Here is a 19,445-nt window from a genome sequence, read left to right as displayed (position 1 = left end):
AATAAATGTTCCTTAATGCCCCTAATATGGGTCCATTTATGCCCCTAATATGGGTCCCATAATGTCAATACGGGTCTCCTAATACCCTTAATACATGTTCCGTAGTGCCCCTAATATGGGTCTATTTATGCCCTAATACAGGTCTCCTGATGTCCCTAATAAATGTTCCTTAATGCCCCTAATATGGGTCCATTTATGCTCTTGGTACGGGTTTCTTCAAACGCCTAACATGGGTCTCCTAATGTCCTTAATATGGGTCTCCTGATGCCCCTAATATGGGTCCATTTATGTCACTGATATGGATTCCTTCATGCCCTTGGTACGGGTTCCTTCAAACCCCTAACATGAGTCCCATAATGTCCTTAATACGGGTCTCCTGATGCCCCTAATACGGTTCCCATAATGTCAATACGGGTCTATTTATGCCCTAATACGGATCCCCTAATGTCTTTAATACGGGTCTCCTGGTGCCCCTAATACGGGTCCATTTATGCCCCTAATATGGGTCCCATAATGTCAATACGGGTCTCCTAATACCCTTAATAGGCCCGGGCTCTGGCGCAGGCTGGTGAGCAGCCAGCTGCAATCAGCTGCAACAAATCACTCTGACCAAGAGGTCATGAGTTCGAGGCCAGCTCGGAGCCTGCGTTTGTCTCTGTCTCTGTTCTATGTCAAGGCATTGAATGTTTGCCTTATATGTGTACAATGTGATCCGCCCTGAGTCCCCTTCGGGGTGAGAAAGAAGGGCGGAATAGAAATACTCTAAATAAATAAATAGATAAATACATGTTCCGTAGTGTCCCTAATACAGGTCCATTTATGCCCCTAACAGGGGTCCCATAATGTCAATACGGGTCTAATACCCTTAATACATGTTCCTTAATGCCCCTAATACGGGTCCCCTAATGTCTTTAATACGGGTCTCTTTATGCCCTTAATACGGCCCCCCAACGCCCCTGATATGGGTCCCCTAACACCCAAGAAGGGGTCACATCTTCCCAAGGGTCTCACCCGCTGGACACCCCAAAGTCTGGTTGACCTTTGTCCCGGAGCAAGCGGAATAAAGAGTCCCATGTATGGGAAGGGGCCGGAGGATAGTTTTACGGCCCCGTAGACCACTTTCCGAGGGCCATATAACCCCCGAAAGCCCCCCGAAAGCGCCATGTTCCGCCCGCCCGCCCGACCGGCTCTGCCGCACTGCTTCGCCATAAATATCCCCGACGCGACGGCAACAACACGGCTCTGCGGCAGAACCACCATCATGTTGCAGAAAGACACGGTCCCCGGACCCCCGGGCGAGGGGATTTGGGGTCCTCACCTCACACGAATAGGGTCTCTCTTTGGGGTTTTGGGCGCCACGGCCCCATAGAAAGCAGTGTTAGTCAGAGACTGGATTTCAGTTTCCTTTTCCCAAACAGCTTCAGGTCATCCATGTACATCAGATGCAGGCCAATGTTCACTGCCGTGCAATGGCGCAACGGCATCTACCTGAGCCCGTATTTTTGTGCCGCTTCCTAGCAACAGACCTTGCAAACCCGGTCAAGGGAAGGAAGGAACGAAGGAAGGAAGGAAAGGAGGAAGGAAGGAAGGAAAGAAAGAAGGGTCGGTCATGGGGGTGGTGCCAGCCAAGGCCATTGTGCGGGACTCAGGCGGCAGGATTTATGGGGCCGAGGCTTCTTCCGCTTCAGATCCCTCGCTCAAAGGCATAAAGGAGGAGAGAAAGAGAGAGGGAAGGGGGAAACGGAGGGATGGAGGGCGTGAGAGCCAAGGCAATGCCATGCCATGCGCGCCTTAGGGCCTCAAAAGGCCACTTCCCAGAATAAATGTACATACCGTATATACTCGAGTATAAGCCAACCCGAATATAAGCCAAGGCACCTAATTTTACCGCAAAAAAACTGGAAAAACATTGACTCCAGTATAAGCCGAGGATGGTAAATTTCAGAAATAAAAACAGATACCAATAGAATTACATTACCGTATATACTCGAGTATAAGCCGACCCGAATATAAGCCTGAAGGAACAGATTGGAGGCAGGGAGTGCAATGTCATTCAAATCATAGAATATTTTTTTTACCACAAAAAAAACTGGGAAAACATTGACTCCAGTATAAGCCGAGGGTGGTAAATTTCAGAAATGAAAATAGATACCAATAAAATAACATTACCGTATATACTCGAGTATAAGCCGACCCGAATATAAGCCGAGGCACCTAATTTTACCGCAAAAAAACTGGGAAAACATTGACTCCAGTATAAGCCGAGGGTGGTAAATTTCAGAAATAAAAATAGATACCAATAAAATAACATTACCGTATATACTCGAGTATAAGCCGACCCGAATATAAGCCGAGGCACCTAATTTTACCACAAAAAAACTGGGAAAACATTGACTCCAGTATAAGCCGAGGGTGGTAAATTTCAGAAATGAAAATAGATACCAATAAAATAACATTACCGTATATACTCGAGTATAAGCCGACCCGAATATAAGCCGAGGCACCTAATTTTACCACAAAAAAAACTGGGAAAACATTGACTCCAGTATAAGCCGAGGGTGGCAAATTTCAGAAATGAAAATAGATACCAATAAAATAACATTACCGTATATACTCGAGTATAAGCCGACCCGAATATAAGCCGAGGCACCTAATTTTACCACAAAAAAAACTGGGAAAACATTGACTCCAGTATAAGCCGAGGGTGGTAAATTTCAGAAATAAAAATAGATACCAATAGAATTACATTACCGTATATACTCGAGTATAAGCCGACCCGAATATAAGCCGAAGCACCTAATTTTACCACAAAAAAACTGGGAAAACATTGACTCCAGTATAAGCCGAGGGTGGTAAATTTCAGAAATAAAAATAGATACCAATAGAATTACATTACTGTATATACTCTAGTATAAGCTGACCCGAATATAAGCCGAGGCACCTAATTTTACCTACTGGGATCTGCACACATCATCCGGAAATACATCACACAGTCCTAGACACTTGGGTAGTGTTCGACTTGTGATTTTGTGATACGAAATCCAGCATGTCTATCTTGTTTGCTGTGACATAAAATAAAATAATAATAATAATAATAATAATAATACATCACACAGTCCTAGACACTTGGGAAGTGTTCGACTTGTGATTTTGTGATACGAAATCCAGCATGTCTATCTTGTTTGCTGTGACATAAAATAATAATAATAATAATAATAATAATAATAATAATAATAATAATAATAATACATCACACAGTCCTAGACGCTTGGGAAGTGTTCGACTTGTGATTTTGTGATACGAAATCCAGCATGTCTATCTTGTTTGCTGTGACATAAAATAATAATAATAATAATAATAATAATAATAATGATAAAAAAATAAATACAAATAATACAATAAAAATAATAAAAAACACTAAAAATTAATACAATAAAATACTATAACAAAATAACTAAAAATAATACAACAAAATAATAAAATATAATAAATAAAAAAGATAAGTTACAATAAAATTAATTTTAAAAATACAAATAATGTCAAATAAAAATTCCACAACAACTTTTAACCAATACCACCACCACTTTGCCACAGCAACGCGTGGCCGGGCACAGCTAGTTGTATTATATTTCAGTTTATTTTATTTTATTTCTTTTTTCCTTTCCCCCTTTTTTTTTCTCTTCTTTTTACGATTTTTTCCTTTTCTTTTTCTTCTCCTCCTACTTACTTATTGCACACTTTCCTCTAAGAACCCAATGTGTTCTTACACACTTACTGTAAATTTTACCTGGAAACTCAATAAAAATTTACAAAAAAAAAAACAATAACAATTTACAAATGTAAGAGTCAGCACTCAAGCAGCCAGACAGACATATATATTTAAAAATCTCATATTAAAAGTTTGGGAATTTATAGAAATCTTTGAATAGCATCTAATAGACATTTCTATAGTCTCTTGGCAATCTTCTGTGCAATAGCTGAAAAGTAACAACTAGCAGTTGAGCTTGCCCTTTTAACCATAGTGGTTGATGTCTGTATTATTACTTTATTTGCTTGGTCCCTATCTTCAAGAAGGGAAAAAAGAACGACCCAAACAATTACCGTCCGGTCAGCCTCACATCAATACCAGGCAAAATTCTGGAAAAGATCATTAAGGAAGTGGTCTGCGAACACTTAGAAACAAATGCGGTCATTGCTAATAGTCAACACGGATTTACCAAAAACAAGTCATGCCAGACTCATCTGATCTCTTTTTTCGATAGAGTTACGAGTTGGGTCGATACAGGGAATGCCGTGGATGTAGCGTACCTGGATTTCAGTAAGGCCTTCGACAAAGTCCCCCACGACCTTCTGGCAAGGAAACTAGTAAAATGTGGGCTAGACAAAACTACGGTTAGGTGGATCTGGAATTGGCTAAGCGAACGAACCCAAAGGGTGCTCACCAATGCGTCGTCTTCATCATGGAAAGAAGTGACAAGTGGAGTGCCACAAGCAGGGCTCCGTCCTGGGCCCGGTTCTGTTCAACATCTTTATTAACGACTTAGACAAAGGGTTAGAAGGCACGATCATCAAGTTTGCAGACGACACAAAACTGGGAGGGAGAGCTAACACTCCAGAAGACAGGAACAGAATTCAAAACGATCTTGACAGACTAGAGAGATGGGCCGAAACTAACAAAATGAAGTTCAACAGGGACAAATGCAAGATACTTCACTTCGGCAGAAAAAATGGAAATCAAAGATACAGAATGGGGGACGATGCCTGGCTTGACAGCAGTGTGTGCGAAAAAGACCTTGGAGTCCTCGTGGGGAGGAAGATGAACATGAGCCAGGAATGTGATGCGGCTGCTAAAAAAGCCAACGGGATTCTGTCCTGCATCAAGAGGGGAAGAGCGTCTAGATCCAGGGAAGTCCTGCTCCCCCTCTTTCTATTCTGCCTTGGTCAGACCACTTTACCTGGAATCACACTGGGTCCAATTCTGGGCACCACAGTTGAAGGGAGATGTTGACAAGCTGGAAAGCGTCCAGAGGAGGGAGACTAAAATGATGAAGGGTCTGGAGAACAAGCCCTATGAGGAGCGGCTTAAAGAGCTGGGCATGTTTAGCCTGCAGAAGAGAAGGCTGAGAGGAGACATGATAGCCATGTACAAATATGTGAGGGGAAGTCATAGGGAGGAGGGGGGGAGCTTGTTTTCTGCTGCCCTGCAGACTAGGACACGGAACAAGGGCTTCAAACTACAGGAAAGGAGATTCCACCTGAACCTCAGGAAGAACTTCCTCACTGTGAGAAGGGCTGTTCACCAGTGGAACTCTCTGCCCCGGACTGTGGTGGAGGCTCCTTCCTTGGAGGCTTTTAAGCAGAGGCTGGATGGCCATCTGTCGGGGGTGCTTTGAATGCGATTTCCTGCTTCTCGGCAGGGGGTTGGACTAGATGGCCCATGAGGTCTCTTCCAACTCTACTATTCTATGATTCTATTTATGTCTTATGGCATGCAATGTTTTTAATTGATTATTTTATATAACTGTTGTATCTTTGTTCTTAATTTTTGCCATGTGTTTTAAACTGTTTATACTTTGTTTCTGTTTGGGCTGTGCCCCCATGTTAGCCGCCCCGAGTCCCTTCAGGGAGATGGTGGCGGGATAGAAAAAATAAATTATTATTATTATTATTATTATTATTATTATTATTATTAATGAATTAATAAAGGCGCTCAGGCTGAGAGGTGCAAAAGGTGCAAAAGCCAGAAAATCCCAGAAAAAACAAGCCGACTCCCCATAAAAGTGGGGTTTGCATGGCATTCGGGACGCGGAGCATGACAATTTCCAGATTATGATGACTTTAAAACAGGGGTCCTCAAACTTTTGAAGCCGAGGGCCGGTCCACAATCCTTCAGAGGATTGAAAAAAAAATTTGAAAAAAAAAATACGAACAAATTCCTATGCATACTACACGTCTTATTTGTAGTGCAAAACAGCAGCAACAACAACAACAATGAAATAATAATACAATATTTAAAAATGAAAACAATTTTAACCTACATAATCCTATCAGGATTTCAGTGGAAAGTGTGGGCCTGCTCCTGGCCAATGAGATAGTCAAGTTAATTAGGATTGTTGTTGTTGTTGTTGTGTGCCTTCAAGTCATTTCAGACTTTGACTGAGCTGAAGTTTAAAATTAATTATTCATTTACTGCATTTATTTACTACATTTATATCCCACCCTTCTCACCCCGAAGGGGACTCAGAGCAGCTGTATGTACATACAATATATTATAATATTAGCATAGCACAATATTAGCATTATATATTACTATATTGAACTATACCACTATCTATATATATAAAAGAGTGATGGCATCAGGGCAGCGGACAAAACAACAAAAGTAAACACCCCACAACCTCGAAAATTGACATCACAACCCCTCATCCATGCCTCTAGGTTGATACAACAAAAAGAAAAGAAAAATAAATTCCTAATTAGAGGGAGAGGAATAATAGTTTTTATCCAATTGCTGCCAGTTACAAGGCTAAGCTCCACCCACTTGGTCTCCTAGCAACCCACTCAGCCAAGTGTTAATAAAATAATGATAAAAAAATAAATACAAATAATACAATAAAAATTATAAAAAACACTAAAATAATTAATACAATAAAATACTATAAAAATGACTAAAAAGAATACAACAAAATAATAAAATATAATAAATAAAAAAGATAAGTGACCATAAAATTAATTTAAAAAAATACAAATAACGTCAAATAAAAATTCCACAACAAGTTTTAACCGATACCACCACCACCACTTTGCCACAGCAACGCGTGGCCGGGCACAGCTAGTACTATTATATAATATGTAATATATAACATATAATTAATATTATTATACGGTATTATTATTAGTATTATATTGTATAAAATGATAATATGATTATCAATATTATATGTCTATACAATATATTATATTATTAAAACGGATATAAAAATATTATATTATAAAACTGAGGGCGGGGGCCGGGTCAATGACCTTGGAGGGCCGCATCCGGCCCCCGGGCCTTAGTTTGGGGACCCCTGCTTTAAAACCCCATTGATTTCAAAAGACGGGAGAAGAGCCCACACCAAAAGCATCAAGGGACGTCATTCAAGGGACGTCTAGACAAGACTTGTGGCAGAGCCAGGCCTTTGGGACAGACAGACAGACAGACAGACAGACAGACAGGGACCGACCGCACATGAATGCATAAGGAGGCCGGCCGGCCGGCACACAATGCGCTCCACGACACGCCAGAGCCATTCCTCACCCACCCACCCACCCACCCACAAAGCATCCGGGCCTTTGGAAGAGACCCCACAGGGGCCGCCTGGTCCAAGCCTCCCGCCACAAACACCCTCCGACCCCTCCCCACAGATGACCACCCAGCCGGATGGAAGGTTACACATGGAAGGGACCCAAAGAAGGCCATGCAGTCCAACACCCTTGTGCCATCATAGAGAGATAGATAAATAGACAAATCCATATATAATGATCCAACGCATTTTTGTAGTCAATGTTTTCAATATATCTATATATATAAAAGAGTGATGGCATCATGGCGACGCACAAAGCAACAAAACTACAGGCCCCCCAACCTCGAAATTTGACAACACAACCCATCATCCACGCCTCTAGGTTGATACAACAAAAAGAAAAGAAAAATAAAGTCCTAATTAGAGGGAAAGGAATAATTGTTTTTATCCAATTGCTGCCAGTTAGAGGGCTAAGCTCCTCCAACTTGGTCTCCTAGCAACCCAATAAAAAATAATAAAAAGCACTAAAAATTAATACAATAAAATACTAGAATAACAGAAAATAACTAAAAATAATACAAGACAATAATAAAATATAATAAATAAAAATATAGCTTACAATAAAATTAATAAAAATGCAAATAAAGTCAAATAAAAATTACACAACAATTTTTAACCAATACCACCACCACTTTGCCACAGCAACGCGTGGCCGGGCACAGCTAGTTATTATATATTACTGTATTATTATTATAATATTGTTATTATTTATGCCCCACTTTTTGTCTCTAATATATATATAATGCTACAGTACATATTATTATATATTACTGTATTATTATTATATATTATTATTATTATTTATACCCTGCTTTTCATCTCTAATATATATATAATAATACATATCATTATATATTACTGTATTATTATAATATATTATTATTATTATTATTATTTATACCCTGCTTTTCATCTCTAATATATATATATATATATAATACATATTATTATATATTACTGTATTATTATTACAGTAGAGTCTCACTAATTCAAGCCTCGCTTATCCAAGCCTCTGGATAATCCAAGCCATTCTTCTAGTCAATGTTTCCAATATATCGTGATATTTTGGTGCTAAATTCATAAATACAGTAATTACAGCATAACATTACTGCGTATTGAACTACTTTTTCTGCCAAATTTGTTGTTTAACATGATGTTTTGGTGCTTAATTTGTACAATCATAACCTAATTTGATGTTTAATAGGCTTTTCCTTAATGCCTCCTTATTATCCAACATATTCGCTTATCCAACATTCTGCCGGTCCGTTTATGTTGGATAAGTGAGACTCTACTGTATGTATTATATATATTTTAGAGATGAAAAGCAGGGTATAAATAATAATAATAATATATACAGTAGAGTCTCACTAATCCAAGCTAAACGGGCCGGCAGAAGCTTGGATAAGCGAATATCTTGGATAATAAGGACTGATCAAGGAAAAGCCTATTAAACATCAAATTAGGTTATGATTTTACAAATTAAGCACCAAAACTTCATGTTATACAACAAATTTGACAGAAAAAGTAGTTCAATACGCAGTAATGTTATGTTGTAATTACTGTATTTACGAATTTAGCACCAAAATATCACAATATATTGGAAACATTGACTACAAAAATGGCTTGGATTATCCAGAGGCTTGGATTAGTGAGACTCTACTGTAATAATAATACAGTAATATATAATAATATGTATTATTATATATATATTAGAGATGAAAAGCGGGGCATAAATAATAACAATATTGTAATAATAATACAGTAATATATAATAATATGTACTATAGTATTATATATATATTAGAGATGAAAAGTGGGGCATAAATAATAACAATATTGTAATAATAATAATACAGTAATATATATAATATGTACTATAGTATTATATATATATTAGAGATGAAAAGCGGGGCATAAATAATAACAATATTGTAATAATAATACAGTAATATATAATAATATGTACTATAGTATTATATATATATTAGAGATGAAAAGCGGGGCATAAATAATAACAATATTGTAATAATAATACAGTAATATATAATAATATGTACTATAGTATTATATATATATTAGAGATGAAAAGTGGGGCATAAATAATAACAATATTGTAATAATAATACAGTAATATATATAATATGTACTATAGTATTATATATATATTAGAGATGAAAAGCGGGGCATAAATAATAACAATATTGTAATAATAATACAGTAATATATAATAATATGTACTATAGTATTATATATATATTAGAGATGAAAAGCGGGGCATAAATAATAACAATATTGTAATAATAATACAGTAATGTATAATAATATGTACTATAGTATTATATATACATTAGAGATAAAAAGCGGGGCATAAATAATAACAATATTGTAATAATAATACAGTAATATATAATAATATGTACTATAGTATTATATATATATTAGAGATGAAAAGCGGGGCATAAATAATAACAATATTGTAATAATAATACAGTAATGTATAATAATATGTACTATAGTATTATATATACATTAGAGATAAAAAGCGGGGCATAAATAATAACAATATTGTAATAATAATACAGTAATATATAATAATATGTACTATAGTATTATATATATATTAGAGATGAAAAGCGGGGCATAAATAATAACAATATTGTAATAATAATACAGTAATGTATAATAATATGTACTATAGTATTATATATACATTAGAGATAAAAAGCGGGGCATAAATAATAACAATATTGTAATAATAATACAGTAATATATAATAATATGTACTATAGTATTATATATATATTAGAGATGAAAAGTGGGGCATAAATAATAACAATATTGTAATAATAATACAGTAATATATATAATATGTACTATAGTATTATATATATATTAGAGATGAAAAGCGGGGCATAAATAATAACAATATTGTAATAATAATACAGTAATATATAATAATATGTACTATAGTATTATATATATATTAGAGATGAAAAGCGGGGCATAAATAATAACAATATTGTAATAATAATACAGTAATGTATAATAATATGTACTATAGTATTATATATACATTAGAGATAAAAAGCGGGGCATAAATAATAACAATATTGTAATAATAATACAGTAATATATAATAATATGTACTATAGTATTATATATATATTAGAGATGAAAAGCGGGGCATAAATAATAACAATATTGTAATAATAATACAGTAATGTATAATAATATGTACTATAGTATTATATATACATTAGAGATAAAAAGCGGGGCATAAATAATAACAATATTGTAATAATAATACAGTAATATATAATAATATGTACTATAGTATTATATATATATTAGAGATGAAAAGCGGGGCATAAATAATAACAATATTGTAATAATAATACAGTAATGTATAATAATATGTACTATAGTATTATATATACATTAGAGATAAAAAGCGGGGCATAAATAATAACAATATTGTAATAATAATACAGTAATATATAATAATATGTACTATAGTATTATATATATATTAGAGATGAAAAGCGGGGCATAAATAATAATGATTCTAAATGTTTCTAAAATGGCGGAGGCACATGCGCAATCGCGTATCAAAAAGCGAGAACAATCCGAAATAATTCCGATATACGATTCAAAACGATTTTTTGGACATGTCTAATACTTACTATCCGATACACAGGGTAAACAAAAAAAACAGACAGATTGGGAATTGGTTTAAAAAGTATTAGTATTATATATATATTAGAGACAAAAAGCGGGGCATAAATAATAATAATAATAATAATACTATAATAGTTATCATAATAGTGTGGCTTCGGCACGTGCCGATACGGAGCCAAAGATATGGCCGTGACACAGGGATGCCATGCGCCGCGCATGTCTCTGTTGTTGCCGGTCCCAAACGTGTACCGTTTGTCCTTTTGTGTATGTGTGTGTGTGTTGTCGGTGTGGTTTGTGCCTATGCGCCTCGCTCCTTGCCTCCCAGACCCAGCCATGCGCCGGCCTGCCGTCGCTGGGAGTTACACCTAGGCGCACAAAAATAGGTCAATGCCAGCCCACACTCACATTTCTCATAGAGAGACACACACACACACACACAACAGAAGACGGAGGCAAGGCAACCCGGTGTACTCCCATAGAAACTTATGGCAGCGGCGCACACACTCCAATAGAAGCCTATGGGAGAAGCAAAGAAACCTGGTGTACTCCCATATAACCCAATGGGAAAAGCCAGGCGCCCTGGTCTAGTCCAATAACAACAACAACAACAACAACAACAACAATCCTATGGGAGAGGGACCCTGGTTTACTCCAATAATAAGAATAATAAGAATGAGAATAATAACAACCCTATGGGAGAGGAACCCTGGTCTACCCCAATAATAATAATAATAGCAATAATAATAATAATAAATACAATCCTATGGGAGAGGCGCCCTGGTGTATTCCAATAATAATAATAATAATAATAATAATAATAATAATAATAATAATAATAATAATTACAACCCTATGGGAGAAGAACCCTGGTCTAGTCCAATTATTATTATTATTATTATTATTACAACCTTATGGGAGAGGAACCCTGGTCTAGTCCAATAATAATAATAACAACAACAATCCTATGGGAGAGGAACCCTGGTCTAGTCCAATTATTATTATTATTATTATTATTATTATTATTATTATTATTATTATTATTATTACAACCCTATGGGAGAGGAACCCTGGTCTAGTCCAATAATAATAATAACAACAACAATCCTATGGGAGAGGAACCCTGGTCTAGTCCAATAATAATAATAATAATAATAATAATAACAACAACAACAACAACAACAACAACCCTATGGGAGAGGAACCCTGGTCTACTCCAATAATAATAATAATAATAATAATAATAATAATAATGATAATAATTACAACCCTACGGGAGAGGAACCCTGGTCTAGTCCAATAATAATAATAATAATAATAATAATAATAATAATAATAATAATAATAATCCTATGGGAGAGACACCCTGGTCTACTCCAATAATAATAATAATAACAACAACAACAACAACAACACACTTTATGTATATTCTGCCCTTCAATAGAACTTAATAGAACTTAATAGCAAAGGCATCCTGATCTATTCCAATAGATCAGTGGATCCCAACCTGTGGTCCACGGACCATCAGTGGTCCACAAGAACTAAAATATAGTCCACGGCCTCCTTAATACAAATAATAACAGAGCCCAACCCAATTTTTTTTTTCTTGTTGTCCCACCTTATGGGAGAAGCAAGGCCTCCTAGTCTACTCCTAATAGAACCCTATGAGAAAGGCATCCTGGTCTATCAATAGAACCTTATGGGAGAAGCAAGGCCTCCTGGTCTACTCCCAATAGAAGCTTATGGAAGAAGCAAACAAACTTGGTCTACTCCAACAGAAACCTATGGGAGAGGCAAGACGTTCTGGTCTACCAATAGAACCCTATGGCAAAGGCCTCCTGGTCTACTCCAATAGAACCTTATGGGAGAAGCAAGGCCTCCTGGTCTACTCCCAATAGAACCCTAAGGCAGATGCAAGACATTCTGATCGACCAATAGAACCTTATGGGAGAAGGAAGGCACCCTGGTCTACTCCCATAGAAGTCCATGGAAGAAGCAAAGCGACCCAGTCTACCAATAAAAGCCTATCAGAGAAGCAAAGCACCTTGGTCTACTCCAATGGAATCTTCTGGGAAAGGCATCCTGGTCGACTCCAATGGAACCCTATGGGAGAGACAAGACCTTCTATGGGAGAGGAAAGGCACCCTGATCTACGACAACAGAACCCTATGGCAGAGGCAAAGCACCCTGGTCTACCAATAGGACCTTATGGGAGAAGCAAGACACCTTGGCTTACTCCAATAGAAGCCTTATGGGAGAAGCACAGGCACCCTGGTCTATTCCAATGGAACCTATGGGAGAAGCAAGGTCTCCTGGTCTACCATGGAAGTCCATGGGAGAAGCAAGTTGCCCTCGTCTACTTCCATAGAAGCCTATGCCTGGTCTCCTCCAATAGAAGCCTATGGCAAAGGCGCCCTGGTCTATTCCAATGGAACCTATGGGAAAAACAAGACCTTCTGGTCTACTAATGGAAGCCCATGGGAGAAGCAAGGTGTCCTGGTCTACTTCCATAGAAGCCTATGCCTGGTCTCCTCCAATAGAAGCCTATGGGAAAGTCATCCTGGTCTACTCCAATGGAACCCTATGGAAGAAACAAGACATTCTGGTCTACCAATAGAAACTTATGGGAGAAGCCAGGCACCGTGGTCTACTCCAATGGAACCCAATGGCAGAGGCATCCCATAGAACCTTAGGGCAGAGGTCTACCAATGGAAGCAAGGAAGGCACGCTTGTCTACTTCAATAGAAGCTTATGCCTGGTAGACTCCAACAGAACCTTTTAGCACAGGCAAAGCAGCCTGGTTTACCAATGGAACCTATGGGAGAAACAAGACCTTCTGGTCTACCAATAGATCCCTATGGGAGAACCCAGGTGCCCTGGTCTACTTCCATACAAGCTCATGCCTGGTCGACTCCAACAGAACCCTATGGCAAAGGCACCCTGGTCTACAACCCTATGGGAGAAGCCAGGCACCCTGGTCTGCCAATGAAACCTGTGGGAGAAGCCAGGCACCCTGGTCTACCAATGGAAGCCTATGGGAGAAGCCAGGCACCCTGGTCTACCAATGGAAGCCTATGGGAGAAGCCAGGCACCCTGGTCTACCAATGGAAGCCTATGGGAGAAGCCAGGCACCCTGGTCTACCAATGGAAGCCTATGGGAGAAGCCAGGCACCCTGGTCTACCAATGGAAGCCTATGGGAGAAGCCAGGCACCCTGGTCTACCAATGGAACCCTATGGCAGAGGCATCCCAGCTACTTCCATAGAACCTTAGGGCAGAGGTCTACCAGTGGAACCTATGGGAGAAACAAGACCTTCTGGTCTACCAATAGAAACTTATGGGAGAAGCAAGGCACCCTGGTCTACCCCAATGGAACCCTATGGCAGAGGCATCCCAGCCTACTCCCATAGAACCTTATTGCAGAGGTCTACCAATGGAAGCAAGGAAGGCACCCTGGTCTACTCCAATAGAACCCTATGGCAAAGGCATCCTGGTCTACTCTAATAGAAGCTTGTGCCTGGTGGACTCCAATAGAACCTTATGGCACAAGCAAAGCAGCCTGGTCTACCAATAGATCCCTATGGGAGAAGCAAGGCACCCTGGTCTACTTCCATACAAGCTCATGCCTGGTCTCCTCCAACAGAACCCTATGGCGAAGTCATCCTGGTCTACAACCCTATGGGAGAAGCCAGGAACCCTGGTCTCCTCCAATAGAAGCCTATGGCAAAGTCATCCTGGTCTCATCCAATAGAAACCTATGGGAAAAACAAGACCTTCTGGTTTACTAATTGAAGCCTATGGGAGAAGCAAGGTCTCCTGGTCTACCAATGGAAGCCCATGGGAAAAGTAAGGTGCCCTGGTCTACTTCCATACAAGCTCATGCCTGGTCTCCTCCAATAGAACCCTATGGCAAAGTCATCCTGGTCTACAACCCTATGGGAGAAGCCCTGGTCTACCCCAAAGGAACCCTATGGCAGAGGCATCCCAGCTACTCCCATAGAACCTTTGGGCAGAGGTCGACCAATGGAACCTATGGGAGAAACAAGACCTTCTGGTCTACCAATGGAACCTATGGGAGAAACAAGACCTTCGGGTCTACCAATGGAACCTATGGGAGAAACAAGACCTTCGGGTCTACCAATGGAAACTATGGGAGAAACAAGACCTTCTGGTCTACCAATGGAACCTATGGGAGAAACAAGACCTTCGGGTCTACCAATGGAACCTATGGGAGAAACAAGACCTTCGGGTCTACCAATGGAACCTATGGGAGAAGCCAGGCGCCCTGGTCTACTTCCATACAAGCTTATGCTGGTCTCCTCCAATGGAACCCTATGGCAGAGGCATCCTGGTCTCCTCAATGGAACCCTATGGGAGAAACAAGTCAACCTGGTCTCCTCCAATGCAACCCTATGGGAGAACTCCCCGTATATATATATATAATGGTGGCATATATAGTCTCGCCCTTGATGCCAGTCTGGGGGAGGAGGGTGACCCACAACCCCTTGCGAGAGCCCCCCCCCCCCGCCCGCCCCCTGATGCATTCCCACGTTCCTACGCGACACGCATCTTCCCCCTTGGCCCCCGAATTCCGACAGAGGGGGCCCTTAAAGGGACGCGTCCCTCTCCCAGACATCCGCCAGACAGAGAAAAAAAAACCAAGAGGGATGTTGGGGACTCACTGCGGGTTGGAGCTGTTCCAATGGACGGCGTGCCGGTTGGAGCCCAGGCTGCCCCGGAAAAGGAGCAGCGGCAGGACCAGGAGCAGACCCGCCATCGTCGCGCGTCTTTTGCACGGAGCAGACTCCCCGAAAAAGGCGAGGAAGGAGGAGAAGAAGAGGCACACGGAGAAGCGGCGGCGGCGGCGCCTCCCTCCCTCCCCCTCCTCCTCCCCCTCCTCCTCCGCGCGCCCCCGCTGCTCCCCCCTCCCTCCCTCCCTCCCCCCGCCCCGTCCGCGCGCTCCCGGCGCCGCCCACACAGGCTCAAGGGGCGGGGCCTCCGGAGACACGCCCCCCGCTTAGAACGCTCGCGGGGTGAATGTGCGCGCTCTCCTCTCCAGGGGGCGGGGCCGAGCAGAGGGTGGCCTTCCCCTCCTGCGCCGAAAGGGGGCCTCTCGCCGACACCAGCCTTTGGCGGCCCCTGAGCATGGGCAGAGTGCCATTGCCCAGGTCAAGGCCTTTGAGGAGTCTCAAGGTGCAGGACACTTGTATCCAATGGGCTCCTGAGCATGAGCAGAGTGCCATTGCACAGGTCAAGGCTTTTGAGGAGTCTCAAGGTGCAGGAACTGGCCCAAAACTGGGCTCCTGAGCATAAGCAGAGTGCCATTGCACAGGTCAAGGCCTTTGAGGAGTCTCAAGGTGCAGGAACCGGACCAAAGGGGCTCCTGAGCATGAGCAGAGTGCCCTTAGCCTCCACACCTTCCTTATCTGTCATACAAGTGAATGGTGTTAGCCAAAAGGGCTCCTGACCATGGGCAGAGTGCCATTGCCCAGGTCAAGGCCTTTGAGGAGTTTAAAGGTGCAGGTACCGGCCCAAAGGGGCTCCTGAGCATAAGCAGAGTGCCATTGCACAGGTCAAGGCCTTTGAGGAGTCTCAAGGTGCAGGAACCGGACCAAAGGGGCTCCTGAGCATGAGCAGAGTGCCATTGCCCAGGTCAAGGCCTTTGAGGAGTCTCAAGGTGCAGGAACTGGCCCAAACTGGGCTCCTGAGCATAAGCAGAGTGCCATTGCACAGGTCAAGGCTTTTGAGGAGTCTAAAGGTGCAGGAACCGGACCAAAGGGGCTCCTGAGCATGAGCAGAGTGCCATTGCTCAGGTCAAGGCCTTTGAGGAGTCTCAAGGTGCAGGAACCGGACCAAAGGGGCTTCTGAGCATGAGCAGAGTGCCCTTAGCCTCCACACCTTCCTTATCCATCATACAAGTGAATGGTGTTAGCCAAAAGGGCTCCTGACCATGGGCAGAGTGCCTTTCACAGGTCAAGGCTTTTGAGGAGTCTCAAGGTGCAGGGACGGGTCCAAAGGGGTTCCTGGGCATGGGCAGAGTGCCCTTGGCCTCCACACCTTCCTTATCTGAGTCATACAAGTGAATAGTGTTGGCCAAAGGGACTTCTAAGCATGGGCAGAGTGCCATTGCACAGGTCAAGGCCTCTGATAAGGAAGATAGGGCCTCAGGGAAGGTGCAGAGAGCAGGAGGTTTCCCTTTCAAGGGCTCCTGAGAATGAGCAGAGTGCTCTTGGCCTCGACACCTTCCTTATCTGAGTCATACAAGTGAATGGTGTTGGCCAAAAGGGCTCCTGAGCATAAGCAGAGTGCCATTGCATAGGTCAAGGCTTTTAGGAGTCTGAAGGTGCAGGACGCTTGTATCCAATGGGCTCCTGAGCATGAGCAGAGTGCTCTTGGCCTCCACACCTTCCTTATCCGAGTCATACAAGTGAATGGTGTTGGCCAAAAGGGCTCCTGAGCATGGACAGAGTGCCATTGCCCAGGTCAATTGCAGGGACTGGCCCAAAAGTGCTCCTGAGCATGAGCAGAGTGCTCTTGGCCTCCATGCCTTCCTTTTCCGTCATACAAATGAATGGTGTTGGCCAGAGGGGCTCCTGAGCATGGGCAGAGTGCCATCTGCCCAGGTCAAGACCTTTGAGGAGTCTAAAGGTGCAGGACGCTTGTATCCAATGGGCTCCTGAGCACGAGCAGAGTGCTCTTGGCCTCCACACCTTCCCTATCTGAGACATACAAGTGAATGGTGTTGGCCAAAGGGGCTCCTGAGCATGGGCAGAGTGCCATTGCACAGGTCAAGGCCTCTGATAAGGAAGATAGGGAATGTGCAGTTTCCCTCCCAAGGGCTCCTGAGCATGAGCAGAGTGCCCTTGGCCTCCACACCTTCCCTATCTGAGTCGTACAAGTGAATGGTGTTGGCCAAAGGGGCTCCTGAGCATGGGCAGAGTGCCATTGCACAGGTCAGGGCCTTTGAGGAGTCTCAAGGTGCAGGACACTTGTATCCAATGGGCTCCTGAGCATGAGCAGAGTGCTCTTGGCATCTACGTCTTCCTTGTTGCAGGCCTACAGGTGAAGGCTGTTTGGCTGAAGGGTTCCTGAGCATGAGCAGAGTGCCATTGCCTAGGTCAAGGCTTTTGAGGAGTCTAAAGGTGCAGGAACTGGCCCAAAGGGGCTCCTGAGCATGAGCAGAGTCCTCTTGGACCAAAGGAAGGAAGAGAGAAAGAAGAGACTGGATGCTAAGGAAGGGCTGCATCCTTGCCCAGGCTTGCCCGTTGTTGGCGGAGGCGCTTCAGGAATGCAAGGAAACTGGGCCAGAGGGGCCTCCCGTCCCACTCAAGGCTGGTTTCGCACCTGGAACTGTATACACACACACACAGACATATACACATGCATACACACATTATAATATATATGCTATATATATTCTATAGATATACTGTATATATATATATGATAGTATAGATCTGTACACTCACTATATATGCACTATAGGATATAGATATATGCCATTTGAAACAATTACAAGAATTACAGAAAAATCATTTAAAATACACATTAAATTACAATAAATAATTTATATATATACTAGCTGTGCCCGGCCACGCGTTGCTGTGGCAAAGTGGTGGTGGTATTGGTTAAAAATTGTTGTGTAATTTTTATTTGACGTTATTTGTATTTTTTAATTAATTTTATTGTAAGTTATCTTTTTATTTATTATATTTTATTATTTTCTTGTATTATTTTTAGTTATTTTCTGTTATTATAGTATTTTATTGTATTAATCTTTTAGTGTTTTTAATTATTTTTAGTGTTTTTTTATTATTTTTTATTGGGTTGCTAGGAGACCAAGTTGGAGGAGCTTAGCCTTCTAACTGGCAGCAATTGGATAAAAGCAATTATTCCTCTCCATCTAATTAGGACTTTATTTTTCTTTTCTTTTTGTTGTATCAACCTAGTGGCGTGGATGATGGGTTGTGTTGTCAAATTTCGAGGTTGCGGGGCCTGTAGTTTTGTTGTTTTGTCCATCGCTGTGATGCCATCACTCTTTTATATATATAGATGTATATATATATACACACACACCCCCCCCCCCCACACACACACACAGTAGAGTCTCACTTATCCAACATAAACGGGCCGGCAGAATGTTGGATAAGTGAATATGTTGGATAATAAGGAGAGATTAAGAAAAAGCCTATTAAACATTAAATTAGGTTATGATTTAACAAATCAAGCACCAAAACATCATGTTATACAACACATTTAACAGAAAAAGTAGTTCAATACACAATAATGCTGTGTAGTAATTACTGTATTTACGAATTTAGCACCAAAATATCATTGACTACAAAAATGCGTTGGATAATCCAGAACGTTGGATAAGCGAGTGTTGGATAAGTGAGACTCTACTGTATATATTCTATAGATATACTAT

At 41.1% G+C, this 19,445-nt stretch overlaps 1 protein-coding gene across 2 annotated transcripts in view; it reads right to left on the bottom strand.

Moving 5' to 3' along the window:
- The window catches only part of LOC134294304 (ephrin-A3-like), a 60,301-nt gene extending 44,399 nt beyond the window's left edge, over positions 1-15,902 (bottom strand). For both annotated transcript variants that reach the window (XM_062965003.1, XM_062965002.1), the window contains exon 1: positions 15,700-15,902. In XM_062965003.1, the coding sequence (XP_062821073.1) occupies positions 15,700-15,794 (95 nt within the window). In that variant the 5' untranslated portion in view covers positions 15,795-15,902. The remainder of the gene's footprint in view (positions 1-15,699) is intronic.
- Between the last annotated feature and the right edge of the window lie 3,543 nt (positions 15,903-19,445).

The sequence above is a fragment of the Anolis carolinensis genome, unplaced genomic scaffold (assembly GCF_035594765.1).
Source record: "Anolis carolinensis isolate JA03-04 unplaced genomic scaffold, rAnoCar3.1.pri scaffold_14, whole genome shotgun sequence".
In the NCBI taxonomy this organism is placed as follows: Eukaryota; Metazoa; Chordata; class Lepidosauria; order Squamata; family Dactyloidae; genus Anolis; species Anolis carolinensis.
This window is presented reverse-complemented; position numbering and strand designations above follow the sequence as displayed.